Source organism: Rattus norvegicus, chromosome 10 (genome assembly GCF_021556685.1).
Source record: "Rattus norvegicus strain SHRSP/BbbUtx chromosome 10, alternate assembly SHRSP_T2T, whole genome shotgun sequence".
NCBI classification, from domain to species: domain Eukaryota; kingdom Metazoa; phylum Chordata; class Mammalia; order Rodentia; family Muridae; genus Rattus; species Rattus norvegicus.
In genome coordinates, this window is record NC_141543.1 from 93,302,528 (window position 1) to 93,326,997 (window position 24,470).

General features: G+C 50.0%; 1 protein-coding gene across 4 annotated transcripts in view; it reads right to left on the reverse strand.

The window, feature by feature from the left end:
- Nucleotides 1-1,964: 1,964 nt before the first annotated feature.
- Nucleotides 1,965-24,470, reverse strand: part of Mpp2 (MAGUK p55 scaffold protein 2) — a 32,392-nt gene continuing 9,886 nt past the window's right edge. For all 4 annotated transcript variants that reach the window (NM_001414214.1, XM_087574756.1, NM_053513.2 and 1 more), the window contains 10 exon segments: nucleotides 1,965-4,282; nucleotides 5,292-5,420; nucleotides 5,860-6,062; nucleotides 6,568-6,729; nucleotides 6,930-6,998; nucleotides 7,080-7,185; nucleotides 7,275-7,406; nucleotides 8,068-8,295; nucleotides 9,109-9,258; nucleotides 9,378-9,530. In NM_001414214.1, coding sequence (NP_001401143.1) covers nucleotides 4,106-4,282; nucleotides 5,292-5,420; nucleotides 5,860-6,062; nucleotides 6,568-6,729; nucleotides 6,930-6,998; nucleotides 7,080-7,185; nucleotides 7,275-7,406; nucleotides 8,068-8,295; nucleotides 9,109-9,258; nucleotides 9,378-9,530 — 1,509 coding nt within the window. In that variant the 3' untranslated portion in view covers nucleotides 1,965-4,105.

A 24,470-nucleotide genomic window follows, 5' to 3' on the forward strand; every position in this document is an offset into this window, starting at 1 on the left:
CCTCCTCTTCTACCCTTTCCTGGAGGGATGACCTGGTAGGTTATGTGTTTGGTGAGTAAGCAAGAGGCCCTGAATTCAGGTCCCTTAGAAAAGCACCCTTGCAAGTCTGTTGCCCAGTACTAGAATGGAGGGAAGATGGTGCATCTCACGAGCACGTTAGCCAAAATGTCAACCTCTAGATTCAGTAAAAGACCATCTCAAAAGTAGAGGAAGACACTGATGTAGACCTCCGGTGGAGGTGCACATGGGCAAGATCACACACACACACACATACACACACACACACTGGGTGGGGGGGGACTGTATCTATAAGAACACAGACCATGCATACATACATACATAAACACATTAAAGAGTTGGATAAACAGTGCCCTCAGGCAGTCAAACAAACCGCAGGGTACACCCAAGAAAGCTCACCCAAAGGTGACTTTCGAACCTAACAGAGTAGCACACACCTGAAATCCCAATATTTAGGAGGCTGTGGTAGAAGGATTCCAAGTTCTAGGCTGGTCTGTGGTGCATAATGAGACACTGCCTCAAAACACAACATAAAGTACAGCATACTGGTGTTCAAGAGGAACTAATGAGGGCTGGAGAGATGGCTCAGTGGTTAAGAGAACTGACTGCTCTTCCAGAGGTCCTGAGTTCAATTCCCAGCACCCACATGGTGGCTCACAACCATCTGTAGTGGCATCCGATGCCCTCTCGTGTGTCTGCAGATGGCTACAGTGTACTTATATAAATAAAAACTAATAAAAATTTTTTTTAAAAAAACAGTCATGAGCCACCATGTGGGTGCTGGAGAACCACGTGGGGTCTTCAGCAAGAGCAGCCCTCTTCTGGTGTGTCTGGAACAGTGACAGTGTACTCATATACATAATTTTTTTAAAAGTAAAAAAAAAATAAAAGAGTAACAGGTAGAAAAGAATCCCTCTCCTCAATTGTAAAATGGCACAACTTCTATGTGTCAGATTTTAAAATTATATTTTAAAAAGCTAATTTAAAACAAGCAAATAAGAACTAATAACGAGAAAGGCACAGACCTTTAATCCTATGGATCTCTGTGAGTTCGAGGCCAGCCAGGGCCGTGTAAAGATCCTGTCTCAAAAACAGGGGGAGGGGGTGGGGTTGGGAATATTAGCTTATTTCAGATTATCTGTCTTTTATTTAAGGAAAATCTCTTGATGCTGACTGGAAGCTCAAAAGAAGTTCCATCCATCCCAAAAGTATGGGGGGGGGGGAGATCAACCTTGGCCAGCAAACCTGGTCACACATTTGCGTCACGTGGGGAGCGTCTAAAACACCCCGCTGTCCCCGCACGAGTCCATGCTCAGTGGCACAGAGATCTGCTGCTTGCAGCTCACGCATCCAGAGCACAGGGGAAAACTACATTTCCCAGCTTTCCATTCCATCGGGGCTGGGGGTTAGGTTCTGCTGTACAGGGAGTCTTAGAGAATCTGCAGTGCTAACGGTGGGGTGCAGGGTCACCCTTCCCTCCTGAAGAACTCCAGGTGGGGAGGAATGTGGGTCCCCTGGACCACATACACTCTAGTGTCGTGGTTGTTGTTCTAGGGATGAAAAGAACGTTTCGGTGTCTTCTCCTGCCCTGGGGTAAGCACCTAGACCCCATGAGCGTATCACTGACAGGCACTTGTACAGAGTATAAAGCCAAGGTCCTGAGAGGTAGGGGTGCCTGCTGAAGGCCACACAAGTCCCAGGCGGAGTCATGTGGATTGACCATGAAGTCCCTGAGTCCACTGTCCCCCTGATGCTCACCGGCTCCCAGGCATAAGCACTTAGAAGGAGCGTCATCTGCAGACAGGAGGAGGAAGTCACCACAGGAGACACACAGACGCATGTCAGTCCATCTTCCGTTCCGGAATTATTTATGCTGTATTCTCTAATCCTAACCTCCTCCCAAAACCATCTCCTCAACCCCAACCAAAGACAAACGGAGCCAGAAACACTTGCTGTCACGTTTAATCAAAGGAAAAGAAAGAAGATTTAAGAAAGTAGATGGGGCTGGTGGTGATGGAGGGGAGCAGAGGGACTGAGTGTGGACCATGGAGGGGGCAGGGTCCTCCTTCTCCTGAGGTCCCCAAATACAAGAGGCCATGGTGGGAGGGAGGGAGGACGGAGTCACAGAGCTAGCATGGTGGGCACGAACATGTTCTAACCCAGCCCTGTGCCAGGTGAGCTGAGGAGGCCCACAACCTCTGTTCCCTCCTGGCCAGTGCTTGGATGGGTTGTAGAGCCAGGCTCAGTGGGAGAGAGAGAGGTAGGAGGCTGCTGAGAGAGGAGGGGCCCTGGCACATTACTAGAGAGGAGGATATGGGGATTGGATACCACACTGGATCTTCAGAGGGAGGAACTGGTACCAACTCTCCAGCACGGTGCCCGCCAGATCTCGATCAAAGGCCATGGTCTTTTGGTTGGGGGGCTTTGTGGGTTAATCAAGGGGGTGGTCAGGGGCTGTCACAGACGCTTCTCTGACCCTGAGCTCATCCTCCAGGGGAGGAAGGAGCTGTCAAGGAGGGCAGTCCCCTGCAGCTAAGTAAGGGTCAGGGGTCACAGCAAGATACTGAACTAAAGGAAAGGACATTGATTGACCAAAGGAAAAGTACAGATAGGCGATAGCAGAGCTATGCAAATGAGCAGTGGGCGGGCCCACCTCTAGTCCCACCTGCACATCTGATGCCAGTGCAAATGAGATAGCTGATATAATAAATATATGTCTAGCATTTGTAATAAATATTCTGTCTATTCTCCCCCCCTCCCCTTCTCTAGGAAATGGGCACACAGTGATTCAGGGACAAGCTTGAGCTGACAGTGCAGCAAAGACTGACGCTTAGGAGAACTGGGAGGCACAGGGCAGAAATGCCGGGGGGGTCTCCTGTGAGGATATGGGACCCCTTGAGAATGAGGAATGAAATGTCTCCAGATGTCATGGGTGGGGTTCTTAGGATTATCCTATTTTACAAAATCACCCTCCCCGAGGACTAAAGGCTGGTACTTAGGATACAGGGAAATGGAAGAGTTGAGGGCGATCCGGGGTCTGGAGTCTGGAACGGGGGATTGTAAGAAATGTCGGAGTTGAGGGGAACCCATAAGGGGACCTCAGAGAGCTATCTCCAAGAGAAGGCAATCCTCTGCCCCCCCTCAAACTAAACCAAACGTGTGCATACACGTGTGCAACACATACACACACACACACACACATAAAGCTAATCTGTTTCCAAGCCCTCACTCACTGTCTCCCATCCTAAGCCCTAATGCCAGCGGGTCACCCAGATCCATCCAGAAAAGCCTGACATGAATGTACCCTGCTGTGGGCTGTGGGCTGGAAGACTTTTGGTCCCAACAATAGAGGGTTCAGCTTTCTAGGCCTTATTCCCAACCTGGGCTAAGCCAGCTGCAAGTCTGAGGAGCAGGGCTTACAAAAGAGGGACACATTGAGAAAGTCTGTGGAGAGACTGGCAGTGAGAAGCTTGGAGTAAGGGAGGGACCAGACTATGTTTACTCCTCAGGGAGCTGAGGCCTGCGTCACCAGCTGCAGCAACGGCTCGTGACGGGGTGTCCCCAGCCTCTAAAATGGCCCAGACTGGCACCATTACTTGGGTCTGCCTACTACCAGTGGTCTGAGTAGCTGGCCGTATGAGGACAGCCCAAGGCTGTTCCTTAGACTATAGTAAGGGATGGGAGGGGGCCAGCGAACAGGATGGCAGTGGCCAGTCCAGAGAGGAGAAAAAGCTAGCAGGGTCACAGACCTACTGACCACAAGGCCCCTAGCGGCTCTGCTCTTCCCTGGACTGAGATTTACAGGAGTGATCTGTGATGCTCCCGGACACAACATGATCCTCAGAAAGGGATGTCTGGTGGCCAGTAGACGTGGGGAGTGGGCAGCACCTGGGTACAGAGGTACCCCATGAACACCTACCTCCCTGGCAGTGCACACCTCTATATCTGAAGCCAGCCCCTGCTGGGAACTGTGGTCCAGGGAAAACCGGAGATGGGAGGATGAAGACCATTAGCAGGGTGGGGGAGTATCACAGGCCGAGTGAAAGTTGGATTCCCGACCAGGCAGTAACAAGGTCCAGAGCAAGACTCAGTACACCCAGCTCACAGGCACCCACTGGGGCTCCGTGCGAAGCTTCTCCATGGCAGTCTGGAGCTCGCGGAAGGTCCTCTCCAGGTTGCTGTTGACCAGGCTGAGGTCGAAGTAATGCCCATAGCCTCTCTGGATGCGGCTGCTCTCCTCCACTGTCCGCCTCAGATCCGCCTCCTGTCCCGCACAAGGGGCTTTGGTCAGCGTCTCCAACTCAGTCCCATCATTAGAGGGATCTACAACCTGCCTACCTCACCCCAAAGTTCAGACACAGTGACACGGATTCCCTGTGCCCCCATAGCTATGCTCCTGCATCCAGAAGGGAGGGAGGGAGGGAGGGAGGGAGGAAAGGAGGGAGGATGGGGGTAGGATAGAGGGGAGGAGGGAAATACGGTGTTGTAAACAACACGTAGGGCGCTAACCATTTGGCCACCCACAGGCTCTTCACCACAGCTCCACAAGGGAGGGACAATTATCTCCCGCTAATAACACAAAGCTCGGACACCAAGAGGTCACAGTGAGTCGATGGTTCGATAGGGATCTGCCTGCCTCCAGCTACTGATCCCTTCAGTCTGACCAAGCCCCTTACTGTAGCCATGAGGGGGCATCAGGACCTACCATGTACCAAGACAGTCCCATGAAGGAACAAGTTAACTCCCATCCCAGATGTAAGGAAGCTCTCTGAGAAGGAACTAGAAAACTGGCTTAATGAAGCCGAGGGAAGCTGTGTCCCAGAGGCTCTAGCTGCATTTGTCACCAGGGCCCTGGTGCCCAAGGCCAGGATCAGGTCATCAGAAGACCCAAGTCCAACCTAGGAGCTGTCGTAACAGGCATGGAGGAGGGGAACCTGGACTCAGAATTGGGCAAGCCCTATTCCTGGGAGAATGTTGTATCAAGGTCCAAGTTTCCTCCAGAAACTTCCCTTGGCCATCTCTGTCCCCCAGATCTTCCACTGGCCTTCTAGGACGTCCTGTGGCCAGTGCTCTCTCTGTAGAGTGTGCCCCATACATAGTAGGCCTAAAGTCAGCTCGATGTCCCTGGCTCCATCTGAGATTTTGGGCACTGTGTTCTCTCAGCTTTTCCTTTCCACACGTACAAAACATTGCCCAGAGTCTTACCTCTCTCTTGAGCTCCAACACCCCAGGCCACCAGCAAACCCCTTCCCAGCAGCTCCGAGTCCCCTCACCGTCAGCTGCTTAGTGGACACTCCGCTCTCCAGGGCAGCTCGGTTCATGGCCCGCAGAGTCTCAAAGTCAGGAGCCTCGATGAACACCACGTAAGGGACAAACTCAGCTGTCCTCAGGACCTTCACCGCCTGCAGGAAGAGGGTGGGGGCTTCATGCATGCGATTGTCTTGGTACCTGGTAGGTCGTGATGCCACCTCAGAGCTACAGTAAGGGGCCTGGTCAGTAAGGATGTGTGGGTGACAGAGTGGGCACCTGAGAGTGATGCTTGAAGGGGTTGGGGATTTAGCTCAGCGGTAGAGCGCTTGCCTAGTAAACGCAAGGCCCTGGGTTCGGTCCCCAGCTCCGGAAAAAAAAAAAAGAGAGTGATGCTTGGGCTGCCTGGAGCCCTGGGACCTATGCCAGCAAGTGGCTGGCAGAGGGCTGCCGTGTGACCTACTGGGGGAGATCTAGGTGCGCTGGGGAAGTGCGGGAAGAGGGCTCGGACAGACAGACAGACAGACAGACAGACAGACAGACAGACAGACACACACACACACACACACACACACAGGGAAGGGCTAGAAGTACCTGCGGGTTGACATCCAGCACGCACACCTTGCCCGAGGCAACAACGCCCCGGATGGAGTCGATCCGCGTGCCGTACAGGTTGCCCTCATACTCGCCATGCTCCAAGTAGCGCCCGGCGCGGATGTCAGCCTCCATCTCCCCACGAGACACAAAGCTGTAGCCCTGCCCCTCCCGTTCTGAGTCCTTGGGCCTCCGGGATGTGTCTGGAGAGGGAAGGCAGGGCTAATTTGGTGAGTCAAGCCCCTAAAACATGCACATGTGTGTCCCATGGGGACTGTGTGACCTCGGCCCTAAAGGCATAGCCTTCAGGATTCACCCCCACCCCCTGCTGTCCCGTCACTTGTCCCATCCTATCTGCCATAAGGCCACATACAGCTCGACCCCGTTTTGCCAGACCCGAGGTAGGCACACACTTAAAAAACGACAACAAACAACAACAACTTTTTTGGAAGTAAAATCCTGAGAGAAGGAGAGCCTGATTTAAAAAAAAAAAAAAAGAAGAAGAAGCCAGCCCCTTCACCGGATGCTGAGTCTGCAGTTCCCCTCATCCACCCACAGAGGGCGCACACTACACACCCAGAGGACCCACCTGACCTGGTGTTTCCCCAATATGCTCTCTCAGCGTTGCTCCGCACCCCTCCTCGACCGATTCCGCCCCACCCCGGACGCATCCACCCTCGTATCTCCCGCTCCACGGTCTCCACTCACAGGGCACTGTGGTGCCGTAGCGGTCTGGATCCCACAGAATGAGCTTGTTTTTCAGGCTTCGCCGGCCCACACCCTGCGCGCCAATCAGCACCAGGGTTTTCCTACGGAATGGGGGCATGCGGGCCACCTCCTCATAGATAAGCAGCTCATGGCGGTCAAACTCTAGGGACAGAGAGATGGCGCTGCTCACCAGGCTGCCCCGTGTAGGAGGGGAGGGACCCTCAGAATACATCAAGGGGGAAAGCCACGGCCAGTGAAACAGGAAGGAGCTGGGCAAGCCTAGGAACGAGGCTGGCAGTATCTGAGGCGGAGTAAGCTCACTGGTCACCTATTAGACAACTAGGACAAGAATTAATACCCACCTGCATTCTTGGTGGTCAAATACATCATTCGCTTCTTTTTCTTTCCTGAAAGGCTGCCGCACAGGGTCCCTGGCCACAAGGAAACAAGTAAGCAAGCTGGGCCAGGCCAGGTCTTAAACCGGGGCCTGAGGTGAAGGAAGGGACTCCTACCTGAGGTCGGGGTCAGTTCCAGGTCCCGTTTGACAAATGCTTTCCGCTTCTCCTCCAACAACTGGCTGGGGATGAGTCCTGCGCTGCCCCCTTCGACATGGCATGCCTGAAATGGCACATGCCAAAGACCTGCCTGGGTAAGAGGACCCTTCCCCGAGCCGTACTCGGGAACATTACAGGAGTGCCCAGGCTCACCTGCCACCAATTGGCATCATCTTGGTTTACAATCTGGAGCAAGTCTCCGGCGTTGAAGCGCAGGCCTGCTTCCTTGCAGGGGATGAGACTGTCCCGGGCAGGGTCGTAATCGAAGTGGCATTTAACAAACACCTGAACCCAGGGATTTGGAGTCACCATAATGAACAGTGAGTGTATCTACCCACTCCATGGCACTCCTACCCTACTTTGCTGATACTCTTCTTGGCAACTGGAACTAAGAGATTCAGATTGAGTGATTGGGAAACTAACCAAGACTGGGTCAGGTCTCAAAAAAGGAAGCCGGGCCCCACGTAGGGGTCACCTAATCCTGAATTCTTCCTTCTACCCCCCAGGAGGACAGAGCTCTCAGAGTTCAAAAGCCAAGGAGGAGGGGAGCACCCCAATCTGCCAATGAGGAAGCAGCTACCAGGGCAGGTGGAGAACCCCACTTTACACAGGCCTGTGGGGTGAGCTCTTACACATGCACAAGGTGCAGAGACCACAGGGAGCTGCATCTCTTTGCACACTTGGGACACTCAAGACCATCTCTTGCACACTCGGGTAGAACCTCCTAGTTACAGAAGCTCACCTATCTCTTGCACATGTGCGTGAATGCCTACATGTGAGACAAGTTAATGTGTGCTCACGTGCCGCACTCAGAGGCTGTGTGGCTGTAGCCAGCGTCGCCCGCCTGGAGGTCCTGCTGTCTCTTTTCTCCTGAGGTGAACAGCGAAAGACCTGGGGGCTTCCATTAAGAGGCTCAGCCCTGGGTGGGGTTCAAGCAGAGGCTCACCTGTCGGGGCAGGTGGGGTTCCTGGTAACTGGGCAGGATCTTGAGGATGACGCTACCACTGGCGCTGCGTAGGAGTTCCTGCAGTGCCCGGGGATCGCTGCCCACTGGCTGCCCATTCACTTCCTTGATGATGTCACCAACATGCAGCAGACCTTGCTGCGCCACCATGCCCCCGTGCAGAATTCGGGCAATCACCAGCTCACCACCCTCCACTCGGAATGTCACACCCTGAAGGAGCAAAGGTGTGGACGGTAAGCCTATCTCTGTCTTCAAATGGCCCTCGGTGGCCCTCCCATTCCTGTCCCCACCCTCATCTCCACTCAAAAGGTCTTCTACTCTTGTCTCAATTCTTATAGACACAGCCTGGAGATGATCCTGAGGGGGGCGGGGAGATAGAGAGAGAGAATGTTATAGTGTGTGTGTGTCCATATGTATAGTGTGTGTATGTGTATGTATGGTGTATGTGTGTGTGTGTATTATGGTGTGTATGTTTGTGTGTTATGTGTATAGTGTGTGTGTCCATATGTATAGTGTATGAATATGTATGTATGGTGTGTGTGTATTTATAGTATGTGTATGTATGCGTGTATGGTATGTGTGTGTCTGTGGGGGGTATGTACATAGTGTGTGTGTCCATATGTAGTGTGTGTATGTGTAGTGTGTGTGTCCATATGTATAGTGTATGAATATGTATGTATGGTGTATGTGTATTTATAGTATGTGTATGTATGCATGTATGGTATGTGTGTGTCTGTGGGGGGTATGTGCATGTGTGTGTCCATATGTAGTGTGTGTTTGTGTGTATGGTATGTGTGTATAGTATGTGTATAGTGTATGTACATATATATAGTGTGTGTGTGTACTGTATGTGTGTGTGTGTGTGTGTGTGTGTGTGTGTGTGTGGAGTGCATGCTCCTAAGTCCAGCGGATACTCCCTAGAGACAACCTGGGCCTACTCTTTATCTTTAACTCCCACCTGCCCTTTCTCCTTCCCCATGGGTGACTTCAGTGCCCGCTCTCCCACAAGCCCCTGGCCCTCACCAGATGTTCTCCTGCGGTCTTTCGAATGCCCACCATGCGCACAGCATCAGGAGGTACCGGCTGGTTGCTAAACGTGGGATCTAGACCTGGACTGGGGGGTGGTGTCTCATAGGTCTTTGAGGCCACTGAGTCATGTGTCTCCAGGAGGGACTAAAGAGGAACAGGAAGAGAAAGGACAATGTGGAAATGCCCAGTGCTGGCTTCCAAACCAGGTTCCAAGTAGGAAGCTGCCCACCCCATCCCACCCCCAGCAGCCAGCAGCCTGGAACCTGGAAGTGAGGCTCTTGGAGGATGCGTGCCAGCTCCGCAGCCGTGCTACTCTGCTCTGCCAGCTCTGCCAGGTCCCGAAGGATCTCCTGCACCAGCTCCAGGTTGTTATCCCGAACGGCCTCCAGCTTGGTCTCCTCCAGCCGCTCGTGGGCCTGGGTGTGGAAGCAGTGCAGGTAAGGCCATTCGGGAATCCCAGGATGCCACACAGAACTTCTCCTCTGGCCCCAAGCTCCTAATCCCCACTCACAACATCACTCTGGGTCCTGCTTCAATTACATAAGACATAAACACACACACACACACACACACACACACACACACACACCACACATACTTATACACAGACACACACTGACACACACACATACACACACACCACACATACTTACACACAGACATACACTGACACACACACATACACCCACACACCACACATACTTATCACAGACACACACACACATACACACACAGACACACACACCACACAGACACACACAGACGCACAGAGACACACACACACAGACACACACACCACACAGACACACACACCACACAGACTTACACACAGACACACACACAGACACACACACCACAAGACTTACACACAGACACACACACAGACACACACACACAGACACACACACACAGACACACACACCACACAGACTTACACACAGACACACACACAGACACACACACACACAATCATATTCCTGTGAACTTTGTTTTCCTTTCTCCAGCAAGTGATTATTAAGACTCCATTTATGGACGGGACAATCAAAGACAGACCTCTATTTCCATCCTCTTGACTTACAGGGTCACCAAAGATCATCAGACTGTCCCCATCTCCCGAGATAGTGTAAGTATATGTGGTCAACATCATGGTGGGATGGGACCTTAAGCACCTTGTAGCCCAAGATCAGAAAGTCATGGAGGGAAAGTAACTTTTCCAAGGTCATAGACATGAACCTGGGTCTCCACGCTCAGTGCTTCTTATTTGGGAAGAGACAAGGTAGGTGTGTGTGTGTGTGTGTGTGTGTGTGTGTGTGTGTGTGTGTGTGTGTGGTGTGTGTGGCAGAGAGAGAGAGAGAGAGCATGCACATAGAGATTTGTGGAGTCGGGTAAAGGCGCTTGTCATGAAGGCCTGGAAACCTGAGTTTGTTCCCTGGAACCCACATAAAGGTGGAAAGAGAGACGAGAACTAACGCCACAAAATTATCCTCTCACCCCTATATGCATGCTATAATATGCACACACACACCACACACATACATCTTGCACGGTTCATAATAATTTTTTAAATGTATCTCTTTAAAGAAACCAGAAGAGGGGTTGGGGATTTAGCTCAGTGGTAGAGCGCTTGCCTAGCAAGCGCAAGGCCCTGGGTTCGGTCCCCAGCTCCGGAAAAAAAACAACCAAAAAAAAAAAAAAAAAAGAAAGAAACCAGAAGAAAACCTTGCATCTCCATGTTGCTACACTCCAGAGCAAGGGGACCTGAAAGGGGGCAAAGATCCCATTCCCATGCAGCCACCAAACCCAGTCAGTATCGCTGATATCAAGAACTGCTTGCCGACAGGAGCCTGGTATGAATGTCTCCTGAGGGGCTCTGCCAGAGCCTTGCTGATACAGGTGAAGATGCTTGCAGCTAACCATCGAACTGAGCACGGGAACCCCAATGGAGGAGTTAGAGAAAGGACTGAAGGAGCTGAAGGGGTTTGCAACCCCATAGGAAGAACAACAATATCAACCAACCAGACCCCTCAGAGCTCCCAGGGACTAAACCACCAACCAAAGAGAACACATGGAGGGACCCATGGCTCCAGCCACATATGTAGCAGAGGATGGCATTGTCAGGCATCAATAGGAGAAGAAGCCCTTGGTCCTGTGAAGGCTCAATGTCCCAGTATAGGGAAATGTCAGGGTGTTGAGGTGGGAGTGGGTAGGTGGGAGGGGGAGTATCCTCATAGAAGCAGGGGGAGGAGGGATGGGGGGGGCCAGGAAAGGGGGTAACATTTGAAATGCAAATACGTAAACTATCCAATAAAAAAACTCAAAGAAAGTAACCCGTTTCCAGCTGATAGGGACGGTTAAGCTGCATAATGCAGCAGCATCATTCTGAGAGCTACATGGACACAAAGTCTTCCCTGATGTTCATGTGAAGGACAGGCGCAGGCAGGAGTCCCTTCTACCCAGAGTGCAGGAGCCGCCTTGGCTCCGTGAACCATTGGGCCGTGAGCACACAGAAAAAGTATGGTAATACTACCTAATAATCCATGCTCCGTGTTCAGTCCCCTTTATAATTTTATTTTTCTGACCCAAGAGCCTACCAAGGACCATGTGCTGCTTTTGGTCATTAAGTGAATTTATTCCTCTTTAATCTAGAAAATCTCAATGGTTTTCAGACTTTTAAAGAGCCTGGGCAGTGGTTCTCAGTGGGCCACTGCTGGATTCCTCTGATCTTTTTTTTTTTTTTTTTTTTAAAATAGTTAGACATGGTGAAGCATCTGGTAGGGATTTCACCCGGGGAGCTGTGTCTCTCCCGTGCTTGTGTGACCTGTCCTGGTCCCCAGTGCTCCTTCTCCACAGGATCTGACATCCACGAGTGACCCTTCCTGAATCCGTTATCCTCTTCAAAGCTGCTCAGCACTGAGTACCTGCCAACCTCCCACACTTTGACTGGCGTTCTCCTGGGAGAGAGCTTTCCCAGGGCTGGGAGCTAGCTCAGACAAAAGCACTCCTCACACGGACATAAGGACTGGAGTTCGGATCCTCAGAACCCGTGTGCATGCCGGGCTGGCAGCAGATGGTCTGTCATCCCAGCCGTGAAAGACAAGAGACAAGAGCCCTTCAGAACAAACTGGTCAGAGAGGCCACACAGGTGAAGGAGGTCCAGGTTTGCTCGAGAGATCCTCCCGGCCTCAACGAGCAATGGAGGGGACTCCTAACCGCAACCTTGGGGCTCCTACATATGCGTATGTGCATCTAACTATACATGTGCACCCACACACATGTTACCCATGTGTGCACATGCACGAGTGCACACATGTGCGCAGAGAGAGAGAGAGAGAGAGAGAGCTTTTCCCTCCTCCCTCCAACCCTGTCTCCTTTTTCTGAGTATTGTTAGGAACATTTTTCAATTCAACCATCCAACCATCGACAGTCTTATTTAAGTTCAGCCCTTCTCACTTGCCTCATGATGTTGTAAGGCAGCCTTCATGTTATGTGGTAGAGTTAAAAAGTTGTGAAAGAGTATATAGCCTGAAAATCCTAAACCACTACCTTAGCAGAAAAATGGGATACTTTAAAAACTGTTTTATTCGTGTGTGTGTGCGTGTGTGCGTGTGTGTGTGTGTGTGTGTGTGTGTGTGTGTGTGTGTGTGAGAGAGAGAGAGAGAGAGAGAGAGAGCGAGAGAGAGAATGGACTCCATTAGATCTTACACATTTTCCTATTTTATGCATATGAATGTTTTGCCAGCATGTATGTCTGTGTACCTAACGACAGCAGGGCCTCAGGTAAGAAGGTGGCCTTAGATCTCCTCCCGGCTCTGCAGTTCCAATTGTGAGCTGCCACGTGTGTGCTGGGAATCAAACCCAGGTCCTCTAGAAGAGCAGCCTCTCTGACCAGCTCCCCAGCCCTGTACTACGAATTTTGATCATACTCCCTCAGTACCGTCCCATCTCATCTCCTTCCCATTCCCAGGGATCCCCTCCTCTTCCCCACTGGTTCCCTGCGTTTGTTTAGTGAGCCAGGCAGGACTTGCTTGGAGCAGTGGTTCTCAGCCTTCCTAACGCTGCAACCCTCTTACAGTTTCTCGAGGTGTGAGCCCCACCCCCACCCCCACCCCAGTCATAAAATCATTGTTGTTGCTACTTCCTAACAGTAATTTGCTACTGTTATGAATCGTAATATAATAAAATATAAATATCTGCTGTGCAGGCCACAGAGGTGTTTCCACCCACAGGATGGCATAGAGGCTTATGGGGGAGCGGCATGGGGCACTTCCCCAGTGCCTATCACTGAAGAAAACCCCCTCGGCAATCATCTGCCTAGATCCCCGCAGACCCTGGGGAAGGAGAGTCATGAGTCGTCTCTCCTCCCATCCCCCATCCCCACCCCCTCCTTTGACATTTTACTCAGTGGGTTTTATGTATCTCCATCAATATCTCCTATCAATATCTCTTTCTGTCTGGGGTTTGAGCTTTGGCCAGCTGTGTTTGAGAAAGAGTTTTGCCATGTATCCCAGACTGTCCTCAGATTCCGATATTCCTGCCTCGGCCTCCCAAGTGCTGGATCTCGGCTGTGTGCTGTGAAGCTAAGTCCAGCTTTATCTTCCCTGGTCCATTTCCTCCAAGGGCAATACGTCCATCCATACCCGTGTCTTGTGGACAGGAGTCCGTCCATCCGAGAGCACCCTCTTCCACCACAATATATGCTCACTTAAAAATTCCCCTAAAAAAAAAAAAATTCCCCTAACCCAGGTCAGGGACCAGCCGCCTCTCCAGGGAACAGGGTCCTTTGTCTAGAGAGTGGAATTCAGAGACCAAGGCCGGCTCTCAGTGCTTGCTGCTCCTTGTGTGTATTGTTTGTTCTTAAACTGCATTTTATTGGGGTTGGGGATTTAGCTCAGTGGTAGAGCGCTTGCCTAGCAAGCGCGCAAGGCCCTGGGTTCGGTCCCCAGCTCCGAAAAAAAACAAAAAACAAAAAAACGTGTGTGTGTGTGTGTGTGTGTGTGTGTGTGTGTGTGTGTGTGTGTGTGTTGGTGCCAGTCTGCCACATCAGAGGACAACTTCACGGAGTCAGATCTCTCCTTCCACATTTCCCTGGGTTTCAGGGATCAACCTCGGGTCAGCAAGCTCGCATGGTCAGCACTTCACCCACTAAGGCATCTCACTGGTCTCCGTGTGCCATTTCTGTGGTAGTCGATATTCACAGTTTCCATTACGATAACTCTCCATGGAGAGTCCTACATACACGACTGGAAGTCTGTCTGGGTCAAGCAGATGTCTTGGCTACCCTGGAGCTGTGGCCAACTTCCTCTCCCACCAGCATCCCAAAGCTCCTCCCCGTACTGATCAAGTTCTGAGTGCCTGCCAGTCACTCCCATAGGAAACGATCGGTCGGTGCGGCTTAATTTGCAATTTTGCTTATTACAGGCGCAGCCAAGCATCTCCTCGTTGTGTTTAAAGACCATCTGTGTATCTTCTGGTGTGAACTGTCTGTTCATGTCTTTTGCCAAATTTCTCTATTTGATTTTTTTCCCCTTTCCCATTTTTAAATGTTCTCTCTATATTGAGAAGATTAGCCCTTTATTTGTGACATCTTTTGCAAATCATTTCCCTCTAGCTTGTCATTTATCTTTGAGTTCTGTCTATGGTAGCATTGCCTTGCAAAAGATATGTTTAATACAGCCGAATTTATTAATCTCTCATGAATCTGAATTTCCAGGGTGGGAGGGGTGGCTCCCACACACACCTTTTTTCCCCCCCAGGATGCACAGTTTCACACTTAGATTCTCTGATCTGCGTGAAGTTTATTCTGATGTACGGTGTGAATTGTGGGTCTACTTCGATATCTTTCAAAAAACGACCGTCAGGATTCCTTAATGGTATTCATTAAAACCACACAACAGGAGGCTGGGGACATGGCTGCCAGCAAAGTTCTTACTGCGCAAGCATGGGGACCCGAACTCAGATGCCCAAGACTAACTGTTAAAAGGTGGAAATGGAGCCTGTGCCTGTGACACCGCCATGCCTGGGGCGGGAGGGTGGGCTGAGGGTGAGGGATGGGGATGGGGAGGTAACAGGGGAATGCACAGATTCCTGGTGCTCACCGGCTAGCCAACCTGGCCAAACTCACCAAACTGATGAGTTTTGGCATCTGTGAGAGACTCTCTGAAAAACCAAGGGCTGGGGAGATGACTCCGCTGCTCTTGCCGAAGACCCCAGTTTGGTTCCCCAGTACCCACGTGGCGGCTCATGACTGCTTCTAAATCCAGTTTCGTAAGGTCCTGGTGCTCTCTTCTTCTAGCTCCTTGGGCACCAGGAACATGTTGCACGGACATATATGCAGGCACTCACATGTGTGCATACAGTAAAAATTAATGCATCTTGGGTTGGGAATTTAGCTCAGTGGTAGAGCGCTTGCCTAGCAAGCGCAAGGCCCTGGGTTCGGTCCCCAGCTCCGAAAAAAAGAAAAGAAAAAAAAAATTAATGCATCTTTCAAAAAATGTAGAAGTGGACAAAGGATATCAGACATCAATCTCCCGGCTTCATACCGGTGTCCAAAGTCACACACAGAGTACATACACCACCTACACAAACAGCACAATACACACAGGACACCTGACTGAATTACCGTTCCATTTTAAGGTCTGATAATAGTAATATCTTCAACTGGGCATGAGGCACGAACGTGCCTTTAACCCCGGCACTTGGGAGACAGAGGCAGGCGGATCTCTGTGAACTCAAGGCCAGCCTGGTCTACACAGCAAGTTTCAGGACAGCCAGGTCTACCCAGAGAAACCGTGTCTTGGAAAAGTAAATAAAGAAAAAAGGAATCCTTGTCTTTGATGTGCATGCTGAAATGCCCAGAGTTAAAGCTGGCAATGTAAGAAATTGGCTTCCGGAGAGAGGCAGGCAGGTGGAGGTGTGGATGAAGCCAGCTCGTGAGTTACCCCATGCTGAAGTAAACTGTGTGGCAGACGACTGATGGGCAATGGCTCTCTCTCAACACATTCTTTAAAAATTCCACAATGTGTTTTAAGCCCACAGGGTGAGGCAGTTCTGCTTGTCTGTCTGTTTTAGGGGTGAGGCTCTAATATATTGCTGTGCTGGCCTCAGACTCTTCGCCTCGTGAGCCCCTCCCACCCCAGTTTCTTAAGTGCTGTGATCACAGGCACCCCTGAGCCAGCCACCAAACGCAGCTTCATACGGGAATATCTTATTTTTTTTATTACATTTGCTGATTTTATTACATTTTACTTATTTGGGGGAGCGTGACAGAGTGCACGCAGAGGCCAGAGGACAATTTGCTGGAGTCAGTTCTCTGAAATGAGACTTTAATAACATCTCATAGAAGAGATTCAAAGAGGAATGAAGGACACAGATACAAGGCCTGGTGACTGGCGACCAACAACATGGCCTCAAAGCTCCTTTCCGTTTCTCTTCCCCAAACAGGGGCAGGGAATGGCACCGGACATGACCACCTGAATGGCCCATCTCCCTCTTGGCTTGGCAATGTTCCTGTTAAAGGGGTGTGACCATTGGAGGGACATAGGAGCTGCATGGTGAGACAGAAACAAACCTATAAAGGCTGAACACCCCCGGAGCCTAATCGCTGGGCTTAGCACAGTCCACGGAGCCTGAGAGAGGCGGCTTCCCTAGCTCCCGGTCACCTCTCTGCCCAAGACCAATGCTGGGAATATGGAAGCCCAAACGCTGAGCTGCAAGAAGGAGCAAATGCATTTAGGTGCCAGGAATGTGGTTGTGGTAGAATTATATATATGTGTGTGTGTGTGTGTGTGTGTGTGTGTGTGTGTATTCACATATATGATATATGCCATATATCACATATCACATACATATGTATATACAATATCTACCAGTTTTATTCCTTTAGACAACTCTGACTATCCCTATCGCTTCTGCCTGGAATCTTACCCATAGGCAGTCCTAAGATCAACGTCTGTGACCCAGAGAGAAGTCTGACCACAGAACCACTAAATACAAAGCAAGCACTTCCGAGGGCCGAAAAGCAGCTGGCTCGCCGGCGCCGAACCCTGTCCGCCTCTGTCCCATTCAACCAACAAACGTCCGGAGGCCGCAGGAACTCGGGGTTGGCTTCGCAGTGCCGAGTTCATGAAGTCTTCGCAATTGGCTTACGGACAGCGGTTAGGCGTCAATGGACAATGTCCTCTATGTAACCACAGGCCCTGCCCACCATATCCCACAGCCATGATTCCCTGGCTTCCTGGTTTCAGTTCTATTCCATCTGTACGGATCCTACACCGTCCTAAAGTAAATATAATGTGTAGCCATCTTTACCTTTAGAAAAAGAGAATCATACTGTATATGTAAAAGCCTAGGAGCCTAGCTTGGGGGCTGTTTGTCTGTCTTTCACCTAGTATGAAAATTTACTTACTGAGTGAAAATTTATTCTTACCTGCTACTTTTTACTCAGTATGTTTTACTATGACTTACTTTTTTTTTTTTTTTGTTCTTTTTTTTTTTCCGGAGCTGGGGACCAAACCCAGGGCCTTGCGCTTCCTAGGCAAGCGCTCTACCACTGAGCTAAATCCCCAACCCCTAAGGGTTTTTTTTTTTTATGACTTACTTATTTTAAGATGTACTTATTTTATTTATACGTGAGTACACTGAAGTTGGTCTTCAGACACTTCAGAAGAGAGCATCCCATTACAGATGGTTGTGAGCCACCATGTGGTTGCTGGGAATTGAACTCAGGACCTCTGGAAGAGCAGTCCGTGCTCTTAACTGCTGAGCCACCTCTCCAGCCCTATGACTTATTTTCTTTTTATTTATATGTATTAGCATTTTGCCTTCACGTATGTATGTGTGCCTGGTGCCTAAGGCAGCCAGATAAAAGGTTGCGTTCTCTGAAACTGCCTTACAAGTGATTGCAAACTGTCGTGTGGGTTCTAGGAACCAGACCAGGGTCCTCTGCCAGACTTAAGTGCTCTTAACTGCTGAGCCATCTCTTTCCCCAAAAAGATTCCTTCTTACTTTCTGTAGAAGTGTTTGGTGTACACAGAGCAGCATTAGACACACCGGAGCTGGGACCCAGGAGAGTGATTTGAGTGTCCGTGGTAAGCACGTATCGTTGGGATCTCAAATCATGCTCAACATGGACGGGCATGCAGCTCAGGTGGTAGAGCCCCTGCCTAGCATGCAGGGAGCTGTGGGGATCCCAGCGCCTCACATAACAAGGCCCAGGGTGCATGCCTATAATCCTAGCACCGGGAAGATCAAAGGAGGAATTCAAAGTCACTCTCTGCTCTGCAGTGAGTTCAAGGTCAGCCTAGGCTCTGTCAGTCATCACACACACACACACACACACACACACACGCACGCACACGCACACGCACACGCACACGCACTGGATGCATCCTCAGCAAAGCAGGGTCCAGAAGCCGGCACCAGGGGCCTGGCCGGCTGATAGTAGGTAAAACACTCGCAGGCTGGGCCTGCCAACTCCTGAACCAGCGGCACAGCAGGCTGCAAACCACAGACCTGCCACAGTCATCTCCCTGCACAGCTCTACCCCCACCCTCTTGCTCCGAGTGTTCTGATCTTGGCAAAGGACAGAATTCTCCTTTGAACTCTGGGGCTCATAATTAAATTCAAGAACTGAAGCAAACGCCAGGAAGCCAAGTTCCAGAACTTCAATCGGGCTTCGGCAAGCGTGACTCGGCTACTGGGGCTCTAGCAAATGCCATGCAAACAAGGAGAGGCTTGGCAGTAGCCACGATCCGCCGGAACTTGTCTTCCCTTGCTGGAGAAATGGCCAGGGGAAGAAGATGGGGCCACCGTCCTAGAGGCTAAGAAACTATGGAGAGATCCAATCATCTTGGGCACTGCAGTCTTCTAAGCTGAGACAGCAGACATGTGTGTGAGGCCATCTTAGACCACCCAGCTCACACCAGATGAACAAGCCCGGGCCGGAAAAGCCACCCAACCTGCCCACAAAACCACGAGAACTAAACCACAGCACAGTGGGTGGTTTGGGATGTGGCAAAAGCTAAGTGATTTTCGGGGTACTCCACTGCCACACCTTCCCCCCTGCCACACACCCTTGTCGCCAATCTTACTGGCTTCCCTGTGCCCTCATCGTCTGAGAGGCTGGGCTTGCTCTGCCAGCTCATCCATTGCAGCCTAACCACGGGACAAAGCCCTCTGAGGAACTTCAGGCTGACAGCGAAGGCCACACCATAGCAACACTTCCACGGCCGTACATCGAGCCACTGCCCACACGCGCTCGATTCTCTTACCAAGCAGGCGATGCTCTCCTAACTTCTCAGAAGAGACAATCAATGCCTTCAGAGACCGACAGACATACCACACGGTTAGGGTCTGAACCTGAAGTGCCCCACACTGGCTCGTGTGCTTGCACTACCTAAGAGGGTTACGGAGCTTTTAGGAGGAAGACCTGACAGAAGTAAAAGACACTAGGGCCGATCCATTGAAAGTTACAGCCCAGGCTAGGCAGTGGTGGCACAGATCTCTTGTGAGTTCGAGGCCAACCTTGTCTACAGAGCAGGTTCCAGGACAGTCATGGCTATATCTTGGAAAAGAAAGAGAGGGGGGCGGGAAGAGGCAGGGAGGGAGGGAGGGAGAGAGAGAGAGAGAGAGAGAGAGAGAGAGAGAGAGAGAGAGAGAGAGAGAAAGGAAAGAAGGAAGGAAGGAAAGAAACTAAACAAACAAACAAAGAAACAAAGAAAGAAACAAAGTAAGTTACAGCTCAGCCTATAGCTGCAGCTGCTCTCTGGCTCCTGGCACATAGTGACACAAGGAGCCTTCATCCCCTGCTCTCACCACCAGGAACTCAGTGATGCCCTCCCTGTGAGGATAGACTACTCTGAAACCATGACTCAGAATATGTTCTTTCTCCACTAAGATATCATGCTGTGGAAACCCAAAGGCCAGCGGTGGGGAGGAAAGGGGGTGTATTCGGTGTATTCTGACTTCAACCGCTGTTCTTGGTTCTCCAGCACCTGCACTGGTTCAAACACTGTCTTCCCATGCCTCCCTGCGGCCCGGTGAGCCTGCTGTTAGCAACTCTTCTGATCTCTAAATGCCACTGTCCTGGATTTCTCACCTTGGCCTTGGCTGCTACTGAAGCACCTGTTGCTGGATCCATGTCGCCCCCCACCCCCTACCCCCAGACGTCAGCCACCTGCCGGGATTGCCACCTGCTCTCTACAGCCAGCCTTTGGATTCATGAGCTGCTTGCCCTCAGAACTTCACTTCTCTGGGTTCCCTATCCCTGGCACCAGCTCTACCCATCCCAAACTTCTCCCATATCTTCAGAGACAAGAGTCAAGTCCAAGGCAAAGGAAGGAGGCAGGTTACTAACTACTACAAACCTGGTCCCACTGGGTTAAACTGGGAGCTCTTGGCTACCTCTTCAGGAGAACCAAGATTTGACAGCTAAATATTTCATTACGGTGTTTGTCTGTTGGTTCACAAATCACCTATGGCTACATAGTCATTAAAACTGCTAAGAAGTAGATCCCAGTGTCCCAGTCAAGCCCATGCTGGAAAGTGGAGGGTGTAATGACTTTTGACGATAAAGTTCCACATTGAAGGTCACCCACACAGAGGTGGGAGGTGTTTACCACTCTGAAAGTTCTTCTTGAAGATTCCACTTCTGTTTCAGAACCAGACGAGAGAAGTCACTGGATGCCCTCAGCAAACTAACCTAACCTTTCATGTGAAGTGGATCTCTGAGTTGAACAAATGTCCTTAGTATCTTCTGTAGAGTTCTACGCACCGAGTGTCATACCCAGAATTTTCTGGAAGGACAGTCTGACCAGCTTATGCTCCAAACATTTCTAGAGAGAGGACTTTAAGGTCTGATCCAGTACATTGGTAACTTGTCACTAGGCTGCATGTGACCTTCTGGGACTGAGGCACTGTGGGAACCAGGAAGAGGAAGACAGGCTTGGATGCTATCAGGAGAACAAATTATCTCCAGTTCATTTGCTGTTTATCTTGGTGCTGTGTGCCTGGTTGTGGTGGTTAGAATGAAAATGCCCCCCCCTCCGTAGGCCCACAGGGAGTGGCACTATTAGGAGGTGTGGCCTTGTTGGAGTTGGTGTGGCTTTGTTGGAGGAAGTGTGTAACTAGAGAGAGGTCTTTGAGGTCTCTGAAGCTCTCCCTGCTGCCTGTGGACCAAGATGTAGAACTCCCAGTTCCTTCTCCAACACCATGTCTGCATTCACAGGGCCATGTTTCCTCACCATGAAGAAAACAAACTAAACCTCTGAACTGTATGTCAGTCCCAATTATAGATTTTCTTTATTAGAGTTGCTTTGGTCACGGTGTCTCTTCCCAGCAATAAAAACCCTTAGGCACTGGTGTATGCTGGGTGTCCAGTAGATAGCTATTAAATAGACGAGAGGAAGAATGAATGAGTGAGTGAATGAATGAAAGGATGAGAGAGTGAATGAATGAATGAGTGAGTGAGTGAATGAATGAGTGAGTGAGTGAGTGAATGAGTGAGTGAATGAGTGAATGAGTGAGTGAATGAATGAGTGAATGAATGAGTGAGTGAGTGAATGAATAAGTGAGTGAGTGAATGAGTGAGTGAATGAATGAGTGAGTGAGTGAATGAATGAATGAGTGAGTGAATGAGTGAGTGAATGAATGAGTGAGTGAGTGAGTGAATGAATAAGTGAGTGAGTGAATGAGTGAGTGAATGAATGAGTGAGTGAGTGAGTGAATGAATGAGTGAGTGAATGAGTGAGTGAATGAATGAGTGAGTGAGTGAGTGAATGAGTGAGTGAATGAATGAGTGAGTGAATGAGTGAGTGAATGAATGAGTGAGTGAGTGAGTGAGTGAGTGAGTGAGTGAATGAATGAATGAAAATGTATGGGGTTGGGGATTTAGCTCAGTGGGAGAACGCTTGCCTAGCAAGCGCAAGGCCCTGGGTTCAGTCCCCAGCTCCGAAAAGAAAAAAAGAAAAAAAAAAAAAGAAAATGTATGACACTCTGGAGATCTGTCCCCTTGGGCAAGGCCACTGGGGAAGGAGTGTTACTCACTGAAGTCACACTTTGCAGGGAGCTGAGTACCTGACCCTGTGACCCATAGAAGATGTCACGCACAACTCTGAACTCAGCTTCAGAAGGTTACAGATGTTGAGGTTCAGAACTTCATGGGTTCAGCACTTCCCCTGCCAAGTCTACCCAGAGAACGTGTCACCCTTGTGCATACACACATGGATATCAGGGTGTTTACAACAGTGCTGTCCTCTACAGGGGAAAACCCACACTAACACCCTCAACTCCCAGAAAGGGAGCTACCAAACTCGGTACTCCACATCTGTCAGAATTAGTGTCCGATAGTTCAGGGGAATCCGCTATCTTTATCTGTTCTTGGATCAACAACTTTCCTCTCTGCATGAACTAGAAATCTCAAGGACAGAAGCAGATTATAATACCATTCCATTTATGGGAAATTTAAAGGCATGTATAAAAATGGAATATCATTAGCAGCTATATATGGGCTACACAAACCCATATACAGACAAGGAAAGCAAGAATCCTGGGAAATAATGTCACACGTGTTTACTTGCAGTAGGGAGAAGGGAGAGGAAGGGATGAACTGTAACATTAGCATCTTTATTTCTTCACAGGAAAGAGTATGGGCCGGAGAGGGGCTTAGCAGTTACAAGCACTTCTTGCTTCTGCAGAGGGACCTGAGTCCAGTTCCCAGCATCTACATCAGATGGTTCCCAACCCCCTGTAACTCCAGCTCCAGGAGATCTAATGCCCTCTTCTGGCCTCTGTGGACACCCAAGCACACATAGCATAAATTCCCACGGACAAATACACATACAAACAAAATACATACAATATATATGTATATATATTATATATATCACCATGGAAACGGGTGTTCAAGAAGTGGTTACATTATTTTCTTCAATCTTTTCTATGTATCCACTCAGTAAATACCACTTATGAGCCAAGCACTGTTTTAGGCTTGGGAGACACTACACAGGCAGACAAACCTTCCTGCCTGAATGGAACTTATGTGCTCAACCTTTGAAATACAAGTAATTCTACCCTCATCTTCTCTGTCAAGAGACAGAGTCTCACTGTGTTGCCTAGGCCTGCCCTGCACTGGGCTCAAGCGATCCTCCTGCCCCAGGCCTCAGAGTATACCTGAATTCTGACTTTAAATAATAAATGAATGGTGTTCTCGTCGATGTTCCTTCCATTCCCCAGAATTTCTCAGATTTTTTAATTTTTTATTTATTTATTATGTATACATCTTTCTGCCTGCATGTATGCCCGCGGGCCAGAAGAGGTCACCAGCTCTCATTACAGATGGGTGTGAGTCACCATATGGTTTCTGGGATTTGAACTCAGGAATTCTGGAAGAGCAGTCTGTACTTTTTTTTTTTTTTATTAACTTGAGTATTTCTTATATACATTTCGAGTGTTATTCCCTTTCCCGGTTTCCGAGCAAACATCCCCCTCCCCCCTCCCCTTCCTTATGGGTGTTCCCCTCCCAACCCTCCCCCCATTGCCGCCCTCCCCCCATAGACTAGTTCACTGTGGGTTCAGTCTTAGCAGGACCCAGGGCTTCCCCTTCCACTGGTGCTCTTACTAGGATATTCATTGCTACCTATGGGGTCAGAGTCCAGGGTCAGTCCATGTCAGTCTGTACTCTTAACTACTGAGCCCTCTCTCCATCCCTTTCTCAGACTTTCTGACATTTGGCTCTTATTTTGTTCTTTGAGACAGGGTGTTACTATGTAGCCCAGGCTATCAAACTCATAATCCTCCTGTCTCAGCCTCCCTCTTGCTGGACAACAGTGTAGGCTGGGTGTGTGCCTAGGAGCTAACCTCCACTCCCCACACCTCAGCTACCTCCATACCATGACAGAGTCCCCACAGACCCTAGAGAAAACCTACCACCCGGGGCTAGACAGATGGCTCCCTGGGTAAAGTGCTTGCTGTAGAAGCATGAGGTCCTGAGCCTGGATCTCCAGCACACAGGTAAAAAGTTAGCCAGTGAGATTCACCTCTGGAATCTCGGTGCTGGGGAAGTGGAGAGGGAAGGGTCCCTGGGTTTGCAGTTAAGGAAGATACCCAATTTCAATCTCTGGGTGACACACACAAACATATGCACACATGCGTGCATACACACACACACACGCATAAGTGTATACACATTGTATACACCCACATGTATACACACGAGTGTACACACATTGTATACACACACATGCACACACAGGTGTACACACATTGTATACACACACGTACACATGTGTAACACATTGTATACATACACGTGTACACACACATAAGTGTATACACATTGTATACACCCACATGTACACACA